This window comes from Saccopteryx leptura, chromosome 7 (genome assembly GCF_036850995.1).
Source record: "Saccopteryx leptura isolate mSacLep1 chromosome 7, mSacLep1_pri_phased_curated, whole genome shotgun sequence".
In the NCBI taxonomy this organism is placed as follows: domain Eukaryota; kingdom Metazoa; phylum Chordata; class Mammalia; order Chiroptera; family Emballonuridae; genus Saccopteryx; species Saccopteryx leptura.
The window spans coordinates 118,787,236-118,807,895 of NC_089509.1; the positions used below are offsets into that span (position 1 = coordinate 118,787,236).

At 53.9% G+C, this 20,660-nt stretch overlaps 1 protein-coding gene across 2 annotated transcripts in view; it reads left to right on the forward strand.

Moving 5' to 3' along the window:
• UBE2F (ubiquitin conjugating enzyme E2 F (putative)) overlaps window positions 1–20,660 on the forward strand; it is a 48,581-nt gene that overhangs the window by 20,134 nt on the left and 7,787 nt on the right. For both annotated transcript variants that reach the window (XM_066345369.1, XM_066345368.1), the window contains exons 5-6: window positions 10,361–10,428; window positions 18,927–18,997. In XM_066345369.1, the coding sequence (XP_066201466.1) occupies window positions 10,361–10,428; window positions 18,927–18,997 (139 nt within the window). The remainder of the gene's footprint in view (window positions 1–10,360; window positions 10,429–18,926; window positions 18,998–20,660) is intronic.

The following is a 20,660-nucleotide window of genomic DNA, read 5'->3' on the forward strand; positions in this document are numbered from 1 at the left end:
AAACTCCCTAACTGGTGAATGATGATAAAAGTACAGCTTAATTTGAGTCACAAAATTTCAATAGATTTCTTGTTATGTTAAACCAACTTTGTGTTTGTTTCCATAGTAAACCCCACTTACTCATGATGTGTGATCCAGTGATCCATTTTTTATATTGCTGGATTCAGTTTGCTGAATGTTGTCAATATCCATGAAGAATGTTGGTTTGAATTTTCTTTTCTTACCTTTTCTTTGATACGATGCCTGGCTTGGTATCAGGGCAGTGGTAACTGGGTGGAATAAATGAGTAAGTGTTCCGTTTTCTGAAAGCATTTGTTTGGGGTTGGAATTTTTTCTTCCTTAAATATTTGCTAGAATTCATGAACTATGCCATATGGACTTTGAGTGTTCTTTTGGGGAAAGTTTGTATTCAGTGTATTGGAAAGATACAGGGTTATTCATCTGTTATGTTCTCAAGTTGGCTTTGCTCATTTTTTTTTTAAGGATTTGTTCATGTCACTTAAGTTGTAGAATTTAGTGATAGAAAAGCTGTTCAGAATATTTGCATGTCTGTTGGATATGTAGTAATGTCTCCTTTTTCATTCCTTATAGTGGTAATTTGGGCTATCTCTTTTTTTTCTTGACCATTTTAGCTTGAAGTTTGTCCAGTTGACATCCACAAGGAGCTAGCTTAAGAGCAAGTTGAACTTTATAAAGCATTGACATGCTGTTTTCCAGGGGGAGAGTACTATTTCACATTCCTGCTAGCAGTGGAGAGGGTGACAGGTGCCCCACAGCTTTGCCAATAACTGTTATCGGTGGTCTTCAATTTACGAGTAAGGAAGTCCTGATTAGGGAATTCTATAGCTGCATTGTAAATCTTGTCTATGTGTATATTCACCTAAATATGTTTTTAAATGTATTGATTACTAGGTTATTAATGTTTTCTTAATTTGAACATTTAATTTATAAAAACTCCCTAACTGGTGAATGATGATAAAAGTACAGCTTAATTTGAGTCACAAAATTGCAATAGATTTCTTGTTATTCCCCACTTTGTTGGTTAGTGGTCATTCTCAACTTTTTTCAGAGTTTTGAGTTTAAAAAAGGAAAAGTTTCTAAATGTGAAATAAAGGCAGGTGCCAGTTTCTGAGCAGAGAACTATGGTTGGTGTGCCTGAAACCCAGGTTTGGCCCCACACGGGGACACTGAAACAGTGAGGTCACCATGGAGACTTTAGAAGCTTGGAAGCCGAGCAGAGCCTGCCCAGGGCCTTCAGCCTGACCAGCGTCCCGTCTCGAGTTCATGTGCCATGTAGCTGCATGTTAGCATGTCAGATATGGGGCAGAGCCTCTCCCCGGTTCTGACTAGAGTGGTTTTTAATTTTAGTACACACTAACCTGAACGAGGGGACAAATTCGAAGAGGAACAGTTTTCCTGGTCGAGTCTTCCCTTTGGAGTAGCCCGAGATGGGCAGGTCTTCTCTTTGTCACAAACGTGATGTGAGTGCTCAGTCATCTGCCTTAGCACCAGCCCTTCCGTTAGGTAGGCGTTCGCTGCTCTTCTCCCTGCTCCTGCCAGCACTCCCCTGACGGGTGCTTCCTGGCTGACCATCCCCCCTGCGGGCGACTGGTCGTCTGAGGCGCACTGTTCTTACCTGATTTCTGCCCTCTGCCTCGCAGGTTTTCTCGTGACACGCTCAGGCTTCCCAGAGTGAGTGTCAGTTACACGTCCAGCAAAAACTATTTGTATAGTCACCTGTATACGCATAATGTGTATAAACTGTCCAGAAATGGCACGCTCTCTGACGTTGTGGAAATGCCAGCACTCTTAGTTTCCCGTCCCAGCTGACGGTGCCTTACATGGCATGGGCTTTTCCCTGACCTTTTCCAGAAGTAACGTCTAGTAAGAAGTGAACGCATAGCGGTTGTAGGCGTGCAGCCCGCTGCACTGTGGCGCACACCGTTGTGTGACCACCAGCACAGAGAGAGGGAGTTTTCCACCCACTCAGAAGGTGCCCCAGCCCTTCTAGCACCTCCTCCCCCAGCCCTGGGCAGTCACTGATCTGATCTCTTCGTGTATAGCCTTTTCCCCAATGTCCTAAAAATGGCATCAGACAGTGTACAGCACCTTGTATGTGACTCCCTTCGCTTAGCCCAGTGCCTGGGAGAGCCGAGCCCTCCATGTGGTTGTGGCCCTCGCTGATTGGAGGTTGAGGAGGGGCTGAGGAACACGCCCCTCGGAGCTGGAGAGCCAAAGAAATGGCGTCTCCCTGGAGTGCCCGAGAGGCCACAGCGCTGCCAGCTCTGATTTTCGCCCACAGAGACCCATTCGGCTTCTGACCTACTACAGAAGATGATAAATTCGTACTGTGTTAACCAGTGAGTTTGTGGTGATTCATAGCAACAGTACAAAACTGATACCAATACTGTGCTTTTTATTGCCTAAGAAATTTGTCTAAGAAAGGCAAAGATTTCCTTTCTTATTTTTTTAGTAGTTTTATAGCTTTAGGTTTTACAGTTAGGGTTGTGATCCATTTGTGTTAATTTTTGCGTATGGTGCAAAATCAGGGTCTGGTTTCTCCCCTACCTCACCTCTCAGAATGGATGGGGAAGTGTCCCTTTCTGTTCCCTACCAGAGTTTGTGCAGAATTAGTATTTGTTATTAAACCTGGAATTCCCCAGTGAAGCCACCTAGGTTTGGAATTGCGTTGTTTTCTGTAAGCGTGAGTCAACTGTCTTAACAGATACAGGGCTGTTCTGGCGTATGTTTGAGTGATCTGATGTGGATGGCCCCGAGGCATTTGTTTAGCCATCCACATTTTCAGGTTTATTGGTGAAAGGTTGCTCTGATGTGTTCTCATCCTTTCGGTTCTATAGAGTCTGTGAAAAATCTGCTCTTTAATTCCTGATGCTGAAGTCTCGTGTTTTCTTCTTCTCCTGATCAGGTCGGCTTGAGGGATGTTCATTTGCTTGCTCTCTGCGAAGAGCCAGCTCTGATTTCACTGCATTTCCTCTAATACGTTTTGCTTTCTGCTCATCTCATTGTGATTTTCCCCTCCTTGTTTTCTGTTGAATTTGCTCTTACTGGTTCTGGGTGGTGGAGGCTGGGTCAGGTAGGGGTGTGTTTCCTTTCCTCATCTGGGCCTTACGTACAGCTGTGCCTTAACTCCACCTGTCACAGCCCGGAGTGTGGGCTGCGCTCAGTCTGTTTTCTTTCTGGCTTTATCAACACACTGACTATTTACAACCCTCGTTCCTTTTCGTAGCTCTTGAGTTTCCATCTGTTATTTTCCATGCGCCTGGAGAAGATCCTTGGGTTTTTCTTTGGTGGTGCAGATTTGCTGATGGTGGATTCCGCCGGCTTTCTGAATGTTGAATTCTTCAGTCTACAGTTTCAGCAATTTAGGGTTAGCATTCTGCTACCTTCCGTCTTGTATCTTTTCTTAGAAGGAGTGATAACTTCGTTCTGCTTTGTGTGATATGCATTCATTCTCGGGCTGCTTGTCTGAATACCTGTCACCATGCTCAGCAGTTTGATTATGATGTGCTTCATGTGGTTTTCTCTGTTTACTTCACTTGGTGTTTCTTGGGCTTTTTGAATCAGGGGGTTAGAGTTTTGATCAAATTTAGAAATAATTTGACCGACATTTCTTTTAAAAAAGTTTTTCTGTAACGGCCTTCCTGGGATTCCAGTTAAATATAATACTGTCTTTTACATACACACACACACACACACACACACACACACACACACGTAAAAGCTCTGCATATAAATTATACTCCACTGGGTCTCGGGGCTGTGTTTGTTCTTTCTGTCCGTCATTGTGAACAAGTTTTGTTTTCGTACAGTGTCCAGCTTACTACACGGTGACATTTTCACTTTGGATACTGCCAGTATGTTTTTTTGGCTATTGTTATTTGCCTCCTCTTTTATCTTTTCCACTTTTTTCCTCATTATGTTCATGGTTCCCTCTGACTCTCAGCCTGACTTTATAGCAGGTGTTTGTCGCTCCACATTGGCTTCCAGACCCCGTGTGGCAGCTGAGCACCGTCCTCGGGCTCCTCACCGCCCTGCCCGCCTGCTGGGCTGGCCCCCAGGGGCCTTCCTCCTCCGTCTTCCCCTCCCGTTCCGCTCCCCCTCCCCGGCCCTGCCGTCCTCAGACCCCAGCTGGACAGCCTGTTGGAAGCAGCTCTGCCACCCACCAGCAGGGGCTGCAGCCGGGCACTGAATCCACAAGCCTCTCTTTCTGCTGTAGAGCTGCAGTGTCGTGCCCGTCCCCCATGCCGAAGTGGCGCAGACTGGGCGGGTGGCCGTGTGCGCAGCCTCAGGTGACCGCATGGTGTGCGGAGCTTGCTTACTGCTGTGTCGGGTGCTGTCCTTATTTCCGGGCCCGCCTCATGGCACTCTGCCAAGCGTCCCCTGAGTGCGTCCACCCACGGCAGCTGCCCTCTGACGGGAACCCGCTTCCTGTGTGATCACGTCCCACAGTGTCACACACACCTTTGTCCTCCTGTGTGGGTGTTGGGTGGGCAGACGGGGCCAGGTATGCCGCTCTCGCACAGAGAATGGTACCTCCATGTTGCAGGGCTGTGACGGTACAGAGTGAGACCGAGGGTTTGTGACAGAGCCTAGAGTGCTGCTTGTCAGGCCTCTCACAGCAGAGGTGTCGACCCGTCATGTTGGCCGGGTGGTGCTTTTCCTGACTTTTAAGTTTAAAATCCACAGAGTTAATTTCTAGTGTGGTGTAGTGACATTTAAAGATAGAAGTATGAGACTGCTCTTCAGAACATCCCCAGTGGCTCTAAGTGCCACAGTGTGCCCCGCAGCGCCCTACATAGGACCACGGCAGGGCACTCCTGTGCTTGGGAAACAGCCCCTGCTGCGTCCCTCCGTGCAGATGTGTCCCGTTTACCCCAGTGTGAACATCATTCTGCTAGTGAGTATTTGTCACCGTCCCACTCTTCTATAAGTATGACTTTAGTTACTTTAGTGCCTTTAACTGTGGGACTTGGATGGTTGTGAGTCATTGTTTGCACCAGCTCCTGGCTGAGGGGTTTCCCTCCGGCCGCCAGCTGCCCCTCCCGTCCTGTCTCCCAATCCTAGGTCCCCAGGGGTCTCACCAGCTTATGAAATCAGAGCACTTCTATACACAGAATAGCTCCCAAACGACTGTCCCCCAGGCCACCCTTTCCCCCACGCTCCGAGTGACCTGTGGCTGGCGGGCACTGCCTCCCTGCATGTTGACCTGAAGCCCCACACTCACGTGGCTGGTGTGGACTTGGCGCAGCTGTGCACTTACTATGCAGGCTTCATCTTCGGGGGCAGCCCTACCTTCCCACTGCAGGGTCAGGTCCCTCGGTCCCTTCCTTTGCCGCCCAGTGCCGCACCTGTCAGCAAGTCCTCGTGTTGCTGCTGTCACATTATTTCCAATCTGGCCACGCCCACCAGGACCTGACCCGTGTGATCTCTCAGCTGGCTCTCTGTGACAGCAGCCTCCCCAGGCGCAGCCCCGTGGTCTGCGTATGTGACCGTGTCCTCCGGTGCTCACACCCCTCAGGCTCCCGTCTCACTCTGGGTGAAAGCCAGCACACGTGCAGTGGCCTGCCAGGCCGGGCCTGCCACCTCTTCAGCCTCGGTGCTAATTCCCTATCTGGCTTTCGGGCCTCTGCAGGTTCCCTGAGCACCAAGCCCTCTCTTGGGCTGCACCCAGCTTCCTCTCCCGGAATACGTGTCACCCTGGTGTCCTTTTTCAAGCCTCTCCGTGACCACGCACCCCATTTAAAATTGCAGCCCCTTCCACCTCCCACTCCCTCAGCTCTTCTCATCTTCTGTTCTATAATTTACTTATTTACTTTGTCTCCTTCCACTAGAATGTAGGCTCCTTAGGGGCAGGAAGGTCTCTGTGTGCTCTCTCTCTGGTGCCTAGAACAGTGCCCGCCACGTGTAGGCACTCGTCAAACACTTGTGAAAGGGGGAAACACGACTTTAAACAATACGTTGCAAGCTTTGATGCTTATTGAACATAAAAGTGTTGCATCTGAAATGTGTTAGCGCTTTGCTCTGATTTAGTTGATGGAGTTGTGAAGGGTCCCTGTCATTTGCCTTCATTCTGTCTGTAGATGTGGACACTAAGCACGGCTGGGCTGTGTCAGGAGACGACCGTAGAAAACGGCTTGTCATCCAGTCCTCGGACTTCAGAGTCAGATCCAAAATCTTGTCATGCTCTCCCCACTGACAGCTGGGCTAGGGCCCTTCTTCCATGTGTTGAAAGCAGAGATTGAAAGACAGCTAACACGGAAAAGGCCTCGTCACCTAGTCTTCAGGGTCCCGTGGTGCGTGGTTCCTGACACACGCACCCAAACCCCTCTCCCGAGATGTCAGCTGACCCAGTCGATCACACCTGTCTCTTCACATGGAAGCCTCTCATTTTAGAAATGCTTGGATCTGAGAAGACGGAAGTTAATTCCATCCTGCTCTTACCAACTTAACGTTAAGCGCTGCCACATGCGGTGTGTTGTCGTCAGAAGCGTGAAGGTGCAGGTTTAGGTCATGACGTTTCTCAGCACATCTGCCGTGTGCATTAACCGCAGAGTGGACCCAACAGCCGGGCCATCCGCGGCCAGATGCTCTCGGACCAGTGTCCCTGCTTCATTCCCGAGGAGTGCCCTGACTGCTGTCGCACTGCTGAGCCTTGTGCCTGGTTCCGGGAAGGCGGGAAGGCGGGGAGCTGGTCCCTGGGTGGAACAAAGCACCATGCCTGTTGCTTATTGCTTCTCGTGGTGGGGGGCTCTCTCCCAGCTGTCTCAGAATGGACGTTGTTGATTGTCCTGCCACCAGACTCTGTCCACGGTGAGTCAGAACCCCAGGCGGCCCAGCATGGAGCAGGACATCTACTGTATTCTCAGTGCGGTCTGCCCTGGACAGAGGTGGGCATAATTAGGGAAAAGCAGGACCCACCCTTGTGCCTCAGTTCAGGGAGCCGACTGTGACCAGGCCATCCCACGGTGCTTCTGACCTCACAGTGACAGGGCACTGAGGTGTAGGCCTTCTTTACACGCCAGACAGAGGCTGTGAGGGGCGCGGGCATCACTGGCATGATGCCTGGCCCTCAAGTGCTGTCAGGCGGACCCATCTCAGGACTAGTCGGTCCTCCCAGAGAGACCCTCAGGCTGCTGGAAGACCCTCAGGCTGCTGGAAGACCCTCGGGCTGCTGGAAGACCCTCAGGCTGCTGGAAGACCCTCGGGCTGCTGGAAGACCCTCAGGCTGCTGGAAGACCCTCGGGCTGCTGGAAGACCCTCAGGCTGCTGGAAGACCCTCAGGCTGCTGGAAGACCCTCGGGCTGCTGGAAGACCCTCAGGCTGCTGGAAGACCCTCAGGCTGCTGGAAGACCCTCGGGCTGCTGGAAGACCCTCAGGCTGCTGGAAGACCCTCGGGCTGCTGGAAGACCCTCAGGCTGCTGGAAGACCCTCAGGCTGCTGGAAGACCCTCGGGCTGCTGGAAGACCCTCGGGCTGCTGGAAGACCCTCAGGCTGCTGGAAGACCCTCAGGCTGCTGGAAGACCCTCAGGCTGCTGGAAGACCCTCAGGCTGCTGGAAGACCCTGGTGCCCAGGTCCTGGGAGGCAGGCGGGCGTGGGCCCCAGGGTCGCGGAGGAGGGCAGGGCCGTCCCCTTCATGGTGCCCCTGGGCTGGGCCAGCTGGCCTGGCTCGTGGAGGGTGGAACAGAAGCTTTCCCACTGCTTCCGTCCTTGTGCCTGAACAGCCAGCTACCCAGGACGCAGCCGAGGGCAGTGACATGGCTGGCCTGCCCCAGACTGGGGTTAGTGCCCTGGGTTCCGTGCGCCCTGCAGAGCACAGGCTCAGTAACCAGCCCCCAAAGGTGAACCAGCAGGAGCTCGTGGGTCAGCTGGGTCCTCGTGGCGGAGTCGGTGATGAAGAGGCTCTTGGGCTTCCTCTCCCTCCATCAGCCCCCAGCTGCACGATGAGTTGGAGCGTGAAGTTTCTGGGCAAATGCAGGAATAGATCAGCAGGCTGGATTGGGTCCAGGGCCGTGTAGCTTAGGGAGGGCAAAGGAAGTTCTGGCTCAGAAGCAGATCACTTCCCTGAAATGGACTTGTTCCAGGAAATAGGAAAAAAATTAGAACAGCCTGCACTATTATCAGTGGGTTCAGCAACGATAGAATTCTAACAGTTACTGACTGAGAACTTGACTAGGCCAGAGGAATATGGTAAAATCAGACCACATGAGACCAGGTACACAGTTTCTTTGAAGCGGGTGGGCAGTAGAGGGCAAACTGCGGTCAGTGGAGGGAACACCAACCAAAGCAAAGTGCAGGGCTCGTCCCGCGCACAGCCTGCTGGGCCAGGGAGAAGTCAGGCAGACGCACATGTCGGCCAGAAGCTGGTAACAGCTGGTGAGGCACCACACGGTGTGAGGAGCCGAGTGTCAGGCCGCTGTGCGTGGAGACAGTACCAGGTGCCAGGCTCCTGTCCACACAACCTTCAGGGAACAGTGCACCTATTTTATACCTGAGATGCCACTTATGTGAAAGTTTTTTTTATCTGGATTTAAAAAGTTTTCCCAGCCTGACCAGGCGGTGGTGCAGTGGATAGTGCGTCGGACTGGGACATGGAGGACCTAGGTTCCAGGCCCCGAGGTCACCAGCTTGAGCATGTGCTCATCTGGTTTGAGCAAGGCTCACCAACTTGAGCCCAGGGTCGCAGGCTTGAGCAAGAGGTTACTTGGTCTGCTGTAGCCCCCTGGTCAAGGCACATATGAGAAAGCAATCAATGAACAACTAAGGTGACGCAACAAAGAATTGATGTTTCTCATCTCTCTCCCTTCCTGTCTGTCCCTATCTGTCCCTCTCTCTGTCTCTGTCCTGTCACACACACACACACACAAAGTTTTCCCCAGGCCTGACCAGGCGGTGGTACAGTGGATAGAGCGTCGGACTGGGATGCTGAGGACCCAGGTTCGAGACCCAGAGGTCGCCAGCTTGAGCGCGGGCTCATCTGGTTTGAGCAAAGCTCACCAGCTTGGACCCAAGTTCGCTGGCTCAAGTAAGGGGTTACTTGGTCTGCTGAAGGCCCGTGGTCAAGGCACATATGAGAAAGCAATCAATGAACAACTAAGGCGTTGCAACGCGCAATGAAAAAAAGTTTTCCCCAAAAAATATCATGTCCAAAGACTTAATGCTGTCAGTCACTCAGCACTAGAAACAGAAATATCAGCTACCTGGGGGAGGGTAGAAGAATGCATGCGGTGGCCGCCGCCCTACCTGTGTGACACTCCTAGGGGAATGAGTAAGCTCACAGACACTGGAATCCGGGCGGTGACCAGGAGAAAACAGAAGTAGGTATTTCTGGAATCTTAGTTGGGAAAAGACCAGAGACGGAAATGACAGGAAGGCTGGTTTCTCACAAATGGAAGAGAGTTGGACAACAAACTCAAAAGGCAGGCAGCAGGCTGGTAAATGTTATTTTATATAAACAGCCAAGGGATGCGGTGCAGTGTGATGTTGCTGATTTGCTCACAGTGGAAAACGTTTGGAGGGTAGTTGAACCTCCATTTTAAAGATGTGTTAATTTTGTCGAAATGTGGAGTATAATTTAATTCCTGGGGGGCATTTCCAGCAGGTGCTTTGCAGCGTTTACCCCTGGGAACTGGGCTCATCGGAAGTGGGCTCTAGAAGAGACAGAGGCGGGTGGCACAGTCAGGGGCATTGGTGGTTCTGTGGGGTCTGCCCCGGGGAGTGGCGTGGAGGTGCCACCCAGCCCTGCCCCTCCTCCTGCGTGCCTGCCCGCCCCCGCTGCTGCCTGGTGCACAAGCAAAGAAGCAGTTTTTCTGGGTCACGCTGTGTTCCCCGGGCCTGGAGCAGGGTCCGTCCTCAGTTAAATCTTTCTTAAATGGTGAGAGCCATGTGCTGGGCCCCGGGGGTGCAGCCTCGCCACTAGTCCTCTGCTCTGTGGAACTGACGTTCTTGGGGGACTCGCAGCACACAGGTGACACGCAGCTTATGTAAGGGGTTATCTGTTAAATGAGGTGTGATACGGGGACACACTGGGTACCGCCGTGCAGAATAAATAGGTGGTGCCCGGTGAGAGCAGGTGGCTCAGGCTTTGGCTGTGGGCAGACGGAAGAGGAAGAGCCAGGCTTGCAGAGGAGGAGGGCGCCAGGCCAGGGAGGAAGGAGGCTGCTGGCAGGCAGGTCCAGGTGGAGCAGCGGGCGGGCAGGACTGGTGGCCCAAGAGGACCCCACGCAGTCCTCTGCTGAACTCTTGAGCCCTTTGTATTTGCATATCCTCATATTGCGTTTGCTTTTGTTTCCTTTTTTTAATTTAAAGGATTGTTTTGTTTTGTTTTGTGTTTCTTGATAGATGAGGGTTACTACCAGGGTGGAAAATTTCAGTTTGAAACGGAAGTTCCCGATGCGTACAACATGGTGGTGAGTAGCCCGCGCTAAGCCCGTTTCCCCTTCGCGTGGCGGGGACAGTCCCAGGGCCTGGCGCCCCCCACACGGTCCCGCTCCCCACCCCGACCTGGGCCGAGTGTGAAATCGCTGGGTGTGCGTGCGTCACTCAGCAGCAGTGTCTAGAACTCTGAGAATACTGAAGGACCCCGGGCAGCCTGTGCTCGGGACACAGCCCGGGGCGGTCCCGAGTTTCCGGTCAGCTTCTGCTGGGGCTGCCTGTGCTCAGGACACAGCCCGGGGCGGTCCTGAGTTCCCGGTCAGCTTCTGCTGGGGCTGCCTGTGCTCAGGACACAGCCCGGGGCGGTCCTGAGTTCCCGGTCAGCTTCTGCTGGGGCTGCCTGTGCTCAGGACACAGCCCGGGGCGGTCCCGAGTTCCCGGTCAGCTTCTGCTGGGGCTGCCTGTGCTCAGGACACAGCCCGGGGCGGTCCCGAGTTCCCGGTCAGCTTCTGCTGGGGCTGCCTGCGGGTTTCAGGCGGCCTCCTTTGTTCAGGTCTGGCGCTGAAGAAAACAGCATCTTATTTAAAACTGTAGTTTGTTTATGCAGTAACACCAAAATTCCAGAAGTATATAAAATGTGTACTTTAGAATTTTAGGAAAAAGGAATGCCTTGTGTTCGAGTGTAAGTGATTTACACCGGTAGCTGCGTGGTGACCCCTCAGAGTCTGTCCTGGGCAACAGTTACACCCCGTACTGTCACACTTGGCCTTTGCTTATATTATAAGGAGCTTGCTGAGCACTTAGGAAGTTGAAAGAAAGTGTAGAGATTGACCATAAGTGTTAATCGTGGTAAGTAGCAGACGATAGTGGTCACTGACAGGACACTAGTTACCGGGATTCAGTGGAGAGAGGGTTGGTCTGGGGGGCGGTCAGGGCCAGGTAAGCTTTTTTTTTTTTTTTAAATTTTTTATTTATTCATTTTAGAGAGGAGAGGAAGAGACAGAGAGAGAGAGAGAGAGAGAGAGAGAGAGAGAGAGAGAGAGGAGAGAGAGAGAGAAGGGGGGAGGAGCTGGAAGCATCAACTCCCATATGTGCCTTGACCAGGCAAGCCCAGGGTTTCGAACCGGCAACCTCAGCATTTCCAGGTCGACGCTTTATCCACTGCGCCACCACAGGTCAGGCAGGGCCAGGTAAGCTTTTAAGGAGAAACAGAACTGGAGTTGTTCTGATTGGGTCGGCCCGTAACCAGGCAAGAGGGACCTGGGTGATGTGGAAATCACTGGGACCGTTAACAGACAAGGAAGAGGGCAGCGTCCTGAGTCAGGTTGGCTGGGCGGACTGCAGGGAGGATGGGAGTCGGGGCGGGGCGGCTCGGGTGTGCGGGTTTGCTGGGCATTTTCCCTGTGGCCGTGGGGACCACAGAAGAGTGTAAACGTCTGGAGAGGGCGATGAGCTGCCACAGGTCCTGGCTGGCGGGGTTGGCATCTGGCCAGCTCTGTGTGCTTTCTGCACACACATACAGGTGGGCAAAAGTGGGCTCACAGTTGTAACATAAATAACATTTGTATTAATAATACAAGAACAAATTGTTTTGCATACTCACAGCTATAAACTCCCTTTTGTCCCAGCCTGATATCGCCTAACCTTCTCTGTGCCAAACAGGAGAGAAGATGAAACAGGAAAGAATCACGAAATTGTTCCTTAGGAACCCAAGGGCGGGTGGGGTGGGTGGGCCCTGGGGACACCAGGTGCCCACCACCTGACCTGCAGTCACTGCGCCCTGCTGTCTGACGGGCTTCCCCACCACCAGTGCGTGCTCAGTGGCTATAACCCTGTTTTGTTTGAGGCCAAACCTTTGCCTGTGGACGTTGATCTTTATTGAGCTACTGCATTAAATGTTCTTGAGGTGCAGTTTCTGAGGATGGGGAAGAGTTGGCCATCCAAGGAACACAGAAGAGAACCAGGTTTCAGCCGACAGGAAAATAGGAGTTTCAGGTCTGTCTCTCCATCCAGCCAGCCACCTGCTGAGATTTCCACATTTTCTAATCGCAGCCGAGAAGGCAGGCCGGCAGCACCGTGCTCCCTCGAGTGTCAGGCCACTTGGGAGGGTTGGTTTAAGTTCTGATATTTAGAATTGGGGGGCTATTTGGATGTGTATGGAAACAACCAGACCCAGTACTTAACATGCCAGACTTTCATTTTCTGGACAAATGCAATCTGGATTCCTCACCAAAAGTACGTTAAAGTGGAAGGTTGGTGAGTTTGTGACAGCTTTTCGGAAGAGCAGTGGCTTTGGAGGAGGCCGGCGGAGGGAGGAGTGAGCGGAGCTCACAGCAACCTAGAGGAGCGGTGGCTGTCTCAGGGACACTGCTCAGGAGCTGTCCCTCCCAGTGCAGTGAGACGGCGGGGTGTGAGCAGACCTCACGGAGGAGCGGGTGTGTTGTTCACCCGCTGACCTCACAGCACGCCGCAGTAGTTCTGTGCGTAACAGCCATGTCTTTGCACGTCAGCAGGTTAGGGCTCAGCAAGGGGAAGGGAGAGCTCACCTGGTCAGCTTTGCCATCTAAACGGCTCTGTCCCAAAGCTGTGTCGTGTCCTGAGCTGCCAGCTTCCTGGCATTGCCCCTCCGGCCACACCAGTAGAGGTGTTTGTCCTTGTTGTCTCGATGGGACTTCTGTCAGAACCGAGGGCAGGACAGCCTCGAGGACATGTTTCCTGAGTGGTACTGGTGACTCACAGCGACTTGACGTTTCTATGTTCCAGTTTCTGTCTCCTTTGGAAGATTTCTAAATGATGGGCTGGTCCGCGTCCCCCGGGAGTAAAAAGCCCCAGTTCTCCACCTGGAGTGCTGAGAGGCCAGCCCTCCCTGCTGCCATCGGGCGCACGCAGGCCCACGTCCTGCCCGCCAGCCCTGGCCTCTCCAAGCTCTCTCCGCCTCGGCCGGGCTCAGGCGGCCAGCCTCTCTCTGGCAGGCCAGTGGGGACATGCGTTCCCCAGGAGCACGTGCGGGCAGAGCTGTGGGGACCCCAAGGGAGTGCGCCCCCTTTTCTGTGGTTGATCTTTTTTTGGAGACCTCTCCTGGTGTCCCCACATCCCTGGCAGAGTCTTGTGGGAGGTCACCGTGCCATTGTGTCCCAGTGCTTGCCCAGGGCCGGCCACGCCCAGCACGCAGTTCACCCCTGTCCAGTGCCGGCCACGTGCTCGGCCCCCGCAAACCCAGGGGGCAGAAAGCTGAACCAGCGTGGGGAGAATCACGGGTACGGGCTTCTGGGGTGGAGGCTGTGGGAGGAAACTCCGAGGGGTCTGCGCTTCCTTAGGGTGTGGAGACAGCTGGTGTTCAGGTCAGCCGAGGGCTTTGTAGGGCATCCTCGGTTCACTTGCTTTTGTGCCATAATTTACATGATTTCTGTACTTTATAATTGTTTTAGAAAAAACACTTTTGTTTTTATTTATTGATTGTTTTAGAAAGGAATGGGGAGACAGCGAGAGAAACATCGATTTGTGGCTCCACTTACTAATACAGTCCTTGGTTGATTCTTGTATGTGCCCTGACTGGGGACCGAACCTGCAACCGCGATGCATTGTGACGACACTCTAACCATCTGAACTACCTGGCCAGGGCTAGAAAACCACTTCTAAAGGAAACACCTGTTTGGTGTATCCCCCTGTGCCCCCCTATCCCTGCAGCCCAGCAGCTGAAACTCAGAATCTCCTTCGGCTCCTCGCCTTTTGTCACTGCACCTCACAGCCGCGAGCCTGCCTGGGAGTCTCTCCGTCCTGGAGGTTGGCTGACGTGACTTAGTGACAGGCAGTGAGCTCCGGTCGTGTCCCTGGCTCTGTGTCAGGCACTGCAGGCTGCAGACGTGAGGCCAGGTGGCCTTTAGGAATCGGCCCCACAGGAGACAGACGTGGAGACAGACGAGCCCGCTGGTGACAGGCGGTGTGATCCCTGCGGTGCCGTGGGGCCTGGGTGATGAGGCAGCCTGGCCGGGTGTCAAGTGCCTGTGTTTCACCGTGTGTCACAGTGCGGGTCTTTCCTGTGTTTCTCGGTCATTAGGGGGCTGACGCAGAGGAAAGGAGCATGTCTCGCTCTTTGGCACACTTTCCTCCTGAAAGAGACCATGTCACATCCCTGCACACGCCCCTGTAGGCACAGGAAGCTATAATCAGGTAGTGTGGCCGTGACCAGCCCCAGAGAGGGTGAGGGAGCTGGCCCACCATGTCTCCAGAGGGGGCGGGCCAGAGATAAGAGAGAGCCCAGTGATGCGGACCTCCCGCTCGCCCTTCTTGGTGTGACTTGTTACCTGTGGGGGAAGTTGAGGAAATGCGCTGTGCGGGAATGGGCCGTGCCTCACCGAGACAGGCACCACGACCTCCATGGTGTGCGCTACAGACCACGCGTAGTGAGGCATGCACATGGGAGCGTGCCACGCAGCGTGTCCATGCTGGGGGCTCTGATGTCCTGCGTCACACAGCTGCCGTGAGTTTGTTCTTGTGTCCATTACACACAGCCCGCGTCATTCACGGGAGCACTTGTCCGTGTGGCGCAGTGTGGTTTCACACCAGTCCTCTGTCCTTGGCCACTGCTTGACCTGCTCTTTAATATTATGAACCAGACTTTCTGTAAAGGGCCAAAGAGTAAATAATTTAGGCCTTGTGAACCATGTACAGTGTCAGTTACATACTTAGATCACAGACCATCCAGGAACAGGCCCGGCCTGTGTGTGGTCTGCAGTCACTGAGCCCTTGAATGGGCGTGCCAGGGGCGTGTCCCTGACAGTGCTGGCCACGCCCTGGAGTGGGCGTCCCCTTCAGCCGCTTGCCAAGCCTGCCCCTGCTTTGCACAGATTCTCAGAATCAGGATTGCAGGTGTGCAGTAGTTGGTGCTAGTCTGAAGGCCTTTCATCTACACCAGGGGTCCCCAAACTACGGCCCGCGGGCCGCATGCGGCCCCCTGAGGCCATTTATCCGGCCCCCGCCACACTTCCGGAAGGGGCACCTCTTTCATTGGTGGTCAGTGAGAGGAGCATAGTTCCCATTGAAATACTGGTCAGTTTGTTGATTTAAATTTACTTGTTCTTTATTATAAATATTATATTTGTTCCCGTTTTGTTTTTTTACTTTAAAATAAGATATGTGCAGTGTGCATAGGGATTTGTTCATAGTTTTTTTTTATAGTCCAGCCCTCCAATGGTCTGAGGGACAGTGAACTGGCCCCCTGTGTAAAAAGTTTGGGGACCCCTGATCTACACTATACTGCTAAATTACCCTCCAGCGACCTCATGTCTATTGGCAACCTCACCGTTAGTGAAAGTTTCCTTTTCCTAAACCCTCCTCAAGATATTTTCATAGTTATTTTCTTTTTGCTATTTTGGGAGAAACGAAATGTTTTCTAATTGTCATTTGAACTTTCTTAAATATGTAGGATGTCAAATATTTTCCTACTTATTAGCTATTCATGTTTTTTATGAGTTGTTGTGTGCTTGTTTTATAAATTATGTGAAACTTTTTTTGTGTGTGTGTTTAAGCTGTGCTGTAAATATCTTCCCTTTTCATCTGTCTCCTGCTCTATGTAAGTTCGTTTTTTGTCTCACCCTGCAGCCACGGCCCTTTTCTTTGGCGAGTTTGTCCTGCTGGGAAATGCTTTCACCTGGCTCGGAGCCCAGCAGCCCACCCCTCCCTCTAGCGTTCTGTGTCTCTGCCCAGCGTGTGCTCAGTGCGTCGGCGCGGAGCCCTGAGTGTGGGTTCCACTGCATTTCTCCTGACTCCGGCGGTGTCCACTGCAGAGTCCCTCCCTGTGTCCACTGCAGAGTCCCTCCCCCGTGTCCACTGCAGAGTCCCTCTCCTGTGTCCACTGCAGAGTCCCTCTCCCTGTGTCCACTGCAGAGTCCCTCTCCTGTGTCCACTGCAGAGTCCCTCCCCGTGTCCACTGCAGAGTCCCTCCCCCGTGTCCACTGCAGAGTCCCTCCCCCGTGTCCACTGCAGAGTCCCTCCCCGTGTCCACTGCAGAGTCCCTCTCCCGTGTCCACTGCAGAGTCCCTCCCCCGTGTCCACTGCAGAGTCCCTCCCTGTGTCCACTGCAGAGTCCCTCTCCCGTGTCCACTGCAGAGTCCCTCCCCGTGTCCACTGCAGAGTCCCTCCCCATGTCCACTGCAGAGTCCCTCCCTGTGTCCACTGCAGAGTCCCTCTCCTGTGTCCACTGCAGAGTCCCTCCCTGTGTCCACTGCAGAGTCCCTCCCCCGTGTCCACTGCAGAGTCCCTCTCCCGTGTCCACTGCAGAGTCCCTCTCCCGTGTCCACTGCAGAGTCCCTCCCTGTGTCCACTGCAGAGTCCCTCCCCGTGTCCACTGCAGAGTCCCTCCCTGTGTCCACTGCAGAGTCCCTCTCCTGCAGTGGCTCTCCTTTAACTGCCCTCTTAGCCGGGTGATGGACAGTGACAGTGCCAGCCCCCAGGGTGCGACATGGAGGGGCTATTCCCCATTTGTCTCACTTTTGGGGCAGCCAGGGTCTGCAGGAACAGTTCAGTTTGTCAGGTGTGTCCGAATCTAGGCCCATGGTTCTCATGCTGGAGGGCCATTGACAAGGGAGGTGTCTGTGTCTACATCTAACTGTGGGAGGTGCGAAGGGACAAGGAGAAGAGGACAGATACAGCTGGACACCTGGAGATGAGGTCAGCACTAGGCGGAGACTGTGCGGGCAGGGGCTCCGTGGAAGGAGGGAGAGAACTGTCGGTTCCTTCAGGTGCTGAGCCAGGGGTTCTGTGCCCACGGCGTTAACTGTGGTCACTTACCCGCTGGTTAACCAACCTGTCCACTGTGTTAACTAGTCAGTCACCACTAGTTAACTATAGTCAGTCACCCACTGTGAAATGTACTCCGTCCCCCGGGGGTCACACAGCCGCTGGCCTCGCTGGTGTGCAGGCTGTGCGAACATGTGCCTGAGCATCGCTCTCCCATGTGTTTGCTGGAAGCAGTTAGAGCATGTGACATTGCCTTACCTCACTGAGCCCAGCCTGCAGTCCTCAGACGCCTCCATGTGCGTAGTTGATGAATCGCTTTTGGAATCTCCTGACGTCTTGCTGCTTTGGAATCAGGAAGAAGATGTATGAGTGCTGAGAAAGTACAGTTGTTTATAAAGTGAAAGACGGAACTGTCAGCACAACAGAAAAAGGAGGGGAGGATAAGTGGGTGGCGAAATATTTTCTAGGTTGGTCCCAAAGATAAAAATTTGATTAAAAGATTTATGGCCTGGCCTGAGGTGGCGCCATGGATGACATGTTGACCTGGAATGCTGAGGTCTCCGGTTCGAGGCCCCGGGCTTGCTCAGCCAAGGCACATACAAGAAGCAACTATAAATTGATGCTTCCCATTTCTCCCCTTCACCTTTCTCTCTCTCTCCTCTCTGTAAAATGAATAAATCTTTTCCCCAAAAAAATTTATGAAAAGCTGTCTACACCTCAGACTAACATCATAAATGCAAATTAATGCCATGTGATGGACTGGGAAAAGGTGTCCCCTCTATGACTGGGGGCTGACGGTACCTGTGAGATGACATGTCTGTCGGTCAAACCGAGGACACCTGCCACGGGTCTAGGACGGGGAGGGGCCTCCCTCACTGTGGGGGCACCTGGCACCGTGTGCACAGCCAGTGCTCTGGCCGGCGGCCCCCCTCCTGACGTCATCCCAGGGAAGGCTGTCCCATGGGTGTGAGCGAGCATGGGCGTTGATCGGCGTGGTTGGCAGTGGAACCGGGAAGCACCCTAAATGTCCGGTAATAGGGAGCTGGCTTGTTCAGTGCTGCTGTCTGTACCATGAAGTGCAAGAAAGCCCAGAGCCGTCTGATACCATGACAGAAATAAGTGTGAGCAAGTACTTAGCACACGTCCCCACTTCTGTGGAGGAAGTGAGTGCATGCACACGTATGTGTGGCCTGGAAAAGTAGCTCAGAAAATGTCCTTCAGGGTAGAGACTGTTTCTGAGCAGAGGGTTTTTTTTACATATAAATGTATCTTTCCTGTTGTTTCTGCTGTCTCTTTTTCTTAAATGAATACAGATTGCTTTTATAACCTTAAAAGAACTGCTTTTTCCAGCCCCTGTGTCATACACAGCATTGGACTGCCTCCCTCCCGAGGGCCAGGGGACCAGGCTGGGAGATGCCAGGGGCAGTAGTAGCATCTTCAGGAGCACACAGAGGGGACGGGTCGCTCTCAGCCACAGCTCAGCAATTCAGTGCAGAGGAACCTGTGGGCTCCTGGCTGGCATTGGGCGGGAGGCAGGACCCTCCCCCGACGGCATGCGGGTTCCTCACAGCCCTGACCAGCCGCCCTAGGCCCTGGGGCTTGTAGAAGGCACAGTGTGCTGTACCAGCGAGGCTAGCACTTGTGGGTGCAGGGTGACACCCGTCCTGCGTGGTGACCTGAGCCTATGTCCGAGGTTGGATGCCTAGTAAGCGGGGAAGAAGGGCCCGGGCAGGGCCTGAGGCGAGGCTGGGTGGCAGCGAGCTCCAGAGGCCTGACCCCTCCCCCTGCCTTGCAGCCTCCCAGAGTGAAGTGCTTGACCAGGATCTGGCACCCCAACATCACCGAGACGGGCGAGATATGTCTGAGGTGAGTTCCTCCTCTCTCCAGGGGCCACATGGGTGAGCACTGGGAGTGAGCTCGGACTTTGTAAAGGGGCGGTTTTGAGGCTGGGCCAGATGGGGAGGGCTGGGAGATGGGGCTTTGGGCTGCACGTGGTGCCTGGAGGCTTCCTCCAGACCCGCGGCCTCCTGCGCCCTCTGCTGGCGGAGGCCGCGCAGCGTCCCTGCAGCCAGGCTCCTGCCCAGGACGCCCACCGGGCCCCCAGCGCTTGCCCCATTTTCATGAGGCCAGAGTCCCTCGGTGTGTCTGATTTCAGCTAAGAGGGGACGATAGCATTAATGTGGACTGAGGAGAAAATCTCCTTTCACTTCTGCACCCGTCAGCACGAGTCGCCTTGGAAAGGCCCTGGCAGCCGGGACAGCTCACCGCTGGACGAGCAGGCTCCCCGTCCCTCTCACAGTGCACTTCGTGCCCGTTTCTCACCTTCATCGTGTGCATGGGGCCCCGCCTTTACCAGCCTCCGTTTACAGTTCCAAGTGTGTTTTGTAGGAGTGGACGTGTTCACAGGACTCTTCCTGAAGGGCCCGTCCTGTGTGCGTGGGAACTTGAGAAGGTGCCGTCCTCCGTTTCGGCAGCTAGTGCGTCTGACCCATCCTCTCCTCAGGCGTGCTGTCACCTGTGCTCAGAACTGGGGCCGGGGCAGGAACCCTCATCCTTTTGCTGTCTTCCGAGAAATCACGTTACTAGCAACGTGGCAGGAACATAGCAGTGCTAGCTGTGACAGAAGCTGGGGACCTGACGGGAACCACCGATAGATAACACTGAAAGTGCAGACACCTGGCCCAGAGCGCAGAGCGGCGAGACTGCGTCCTGTGTGGCAGTCCTCACGGAGCCGCATGGGACAGTGGGCATCAGCTGCACGAGGGGTGGGCAGAGGAGAGCTGCGGGGGTACCGGGGTGGTGGGCATCGGCCGCACGAGGGGTGGGCAGAGGAGAGCTGCGGGGGCCCCGGGGTGGTGGAGCTCAGAAATGCAAGCTGATTTTTCCCTAGAAGGAAACTTGGTAATAAGCTTTTCTGAGTACGGAGTGGTCACTTGTGTGAGAGGACACGCTGTGTATTTATAGTTGACAGAACGATAATGAAAACAACCTTCAGTCCAGCTCGGAACCAGGGCCCCAGAGGACCCCAGACACCCGTGTGACCTTCCCAGAACATGGTCCTCCCCACGGCATCTGAGAGCCATCAGAGTGTTTTATTAACCTGCCTTTATCCCGAAGTGTTCCCTGTGGCGCTTTCCTTAAGCAGCTGTAGAAGTGTGTGCTGGGAGCTCACACCGGAGCCGGCCTGTCACGCCCAGTGAGCTGCTCTGCAGGACAGGGCGACCGTGGCACCTCCTGTGAGGGCAGTTGAGCACCGGGCGAGTTAAGACCAAGGTGACACACAGGAGGAAACTCTGAGTGCCTGCTGTTCCCATTTGCCCGGCCCAAGTCTTCCGTGTCCATCCAGGGCAAAGCGCTGTGTGCACGGGAACTAGGCACCCGGAGGCTGGACGTGAGCACGCGCACAGTCTCGAGGCGCAGGAAGGCCTCTGCACAGGACGGGAGTTCGAGGCTGCAGATCGGCCCCTGCACAAGGAGTAGCTCCCCACAGACGCGGCACCGGGCGGAGCTGCCCACTGCTGACCACCCT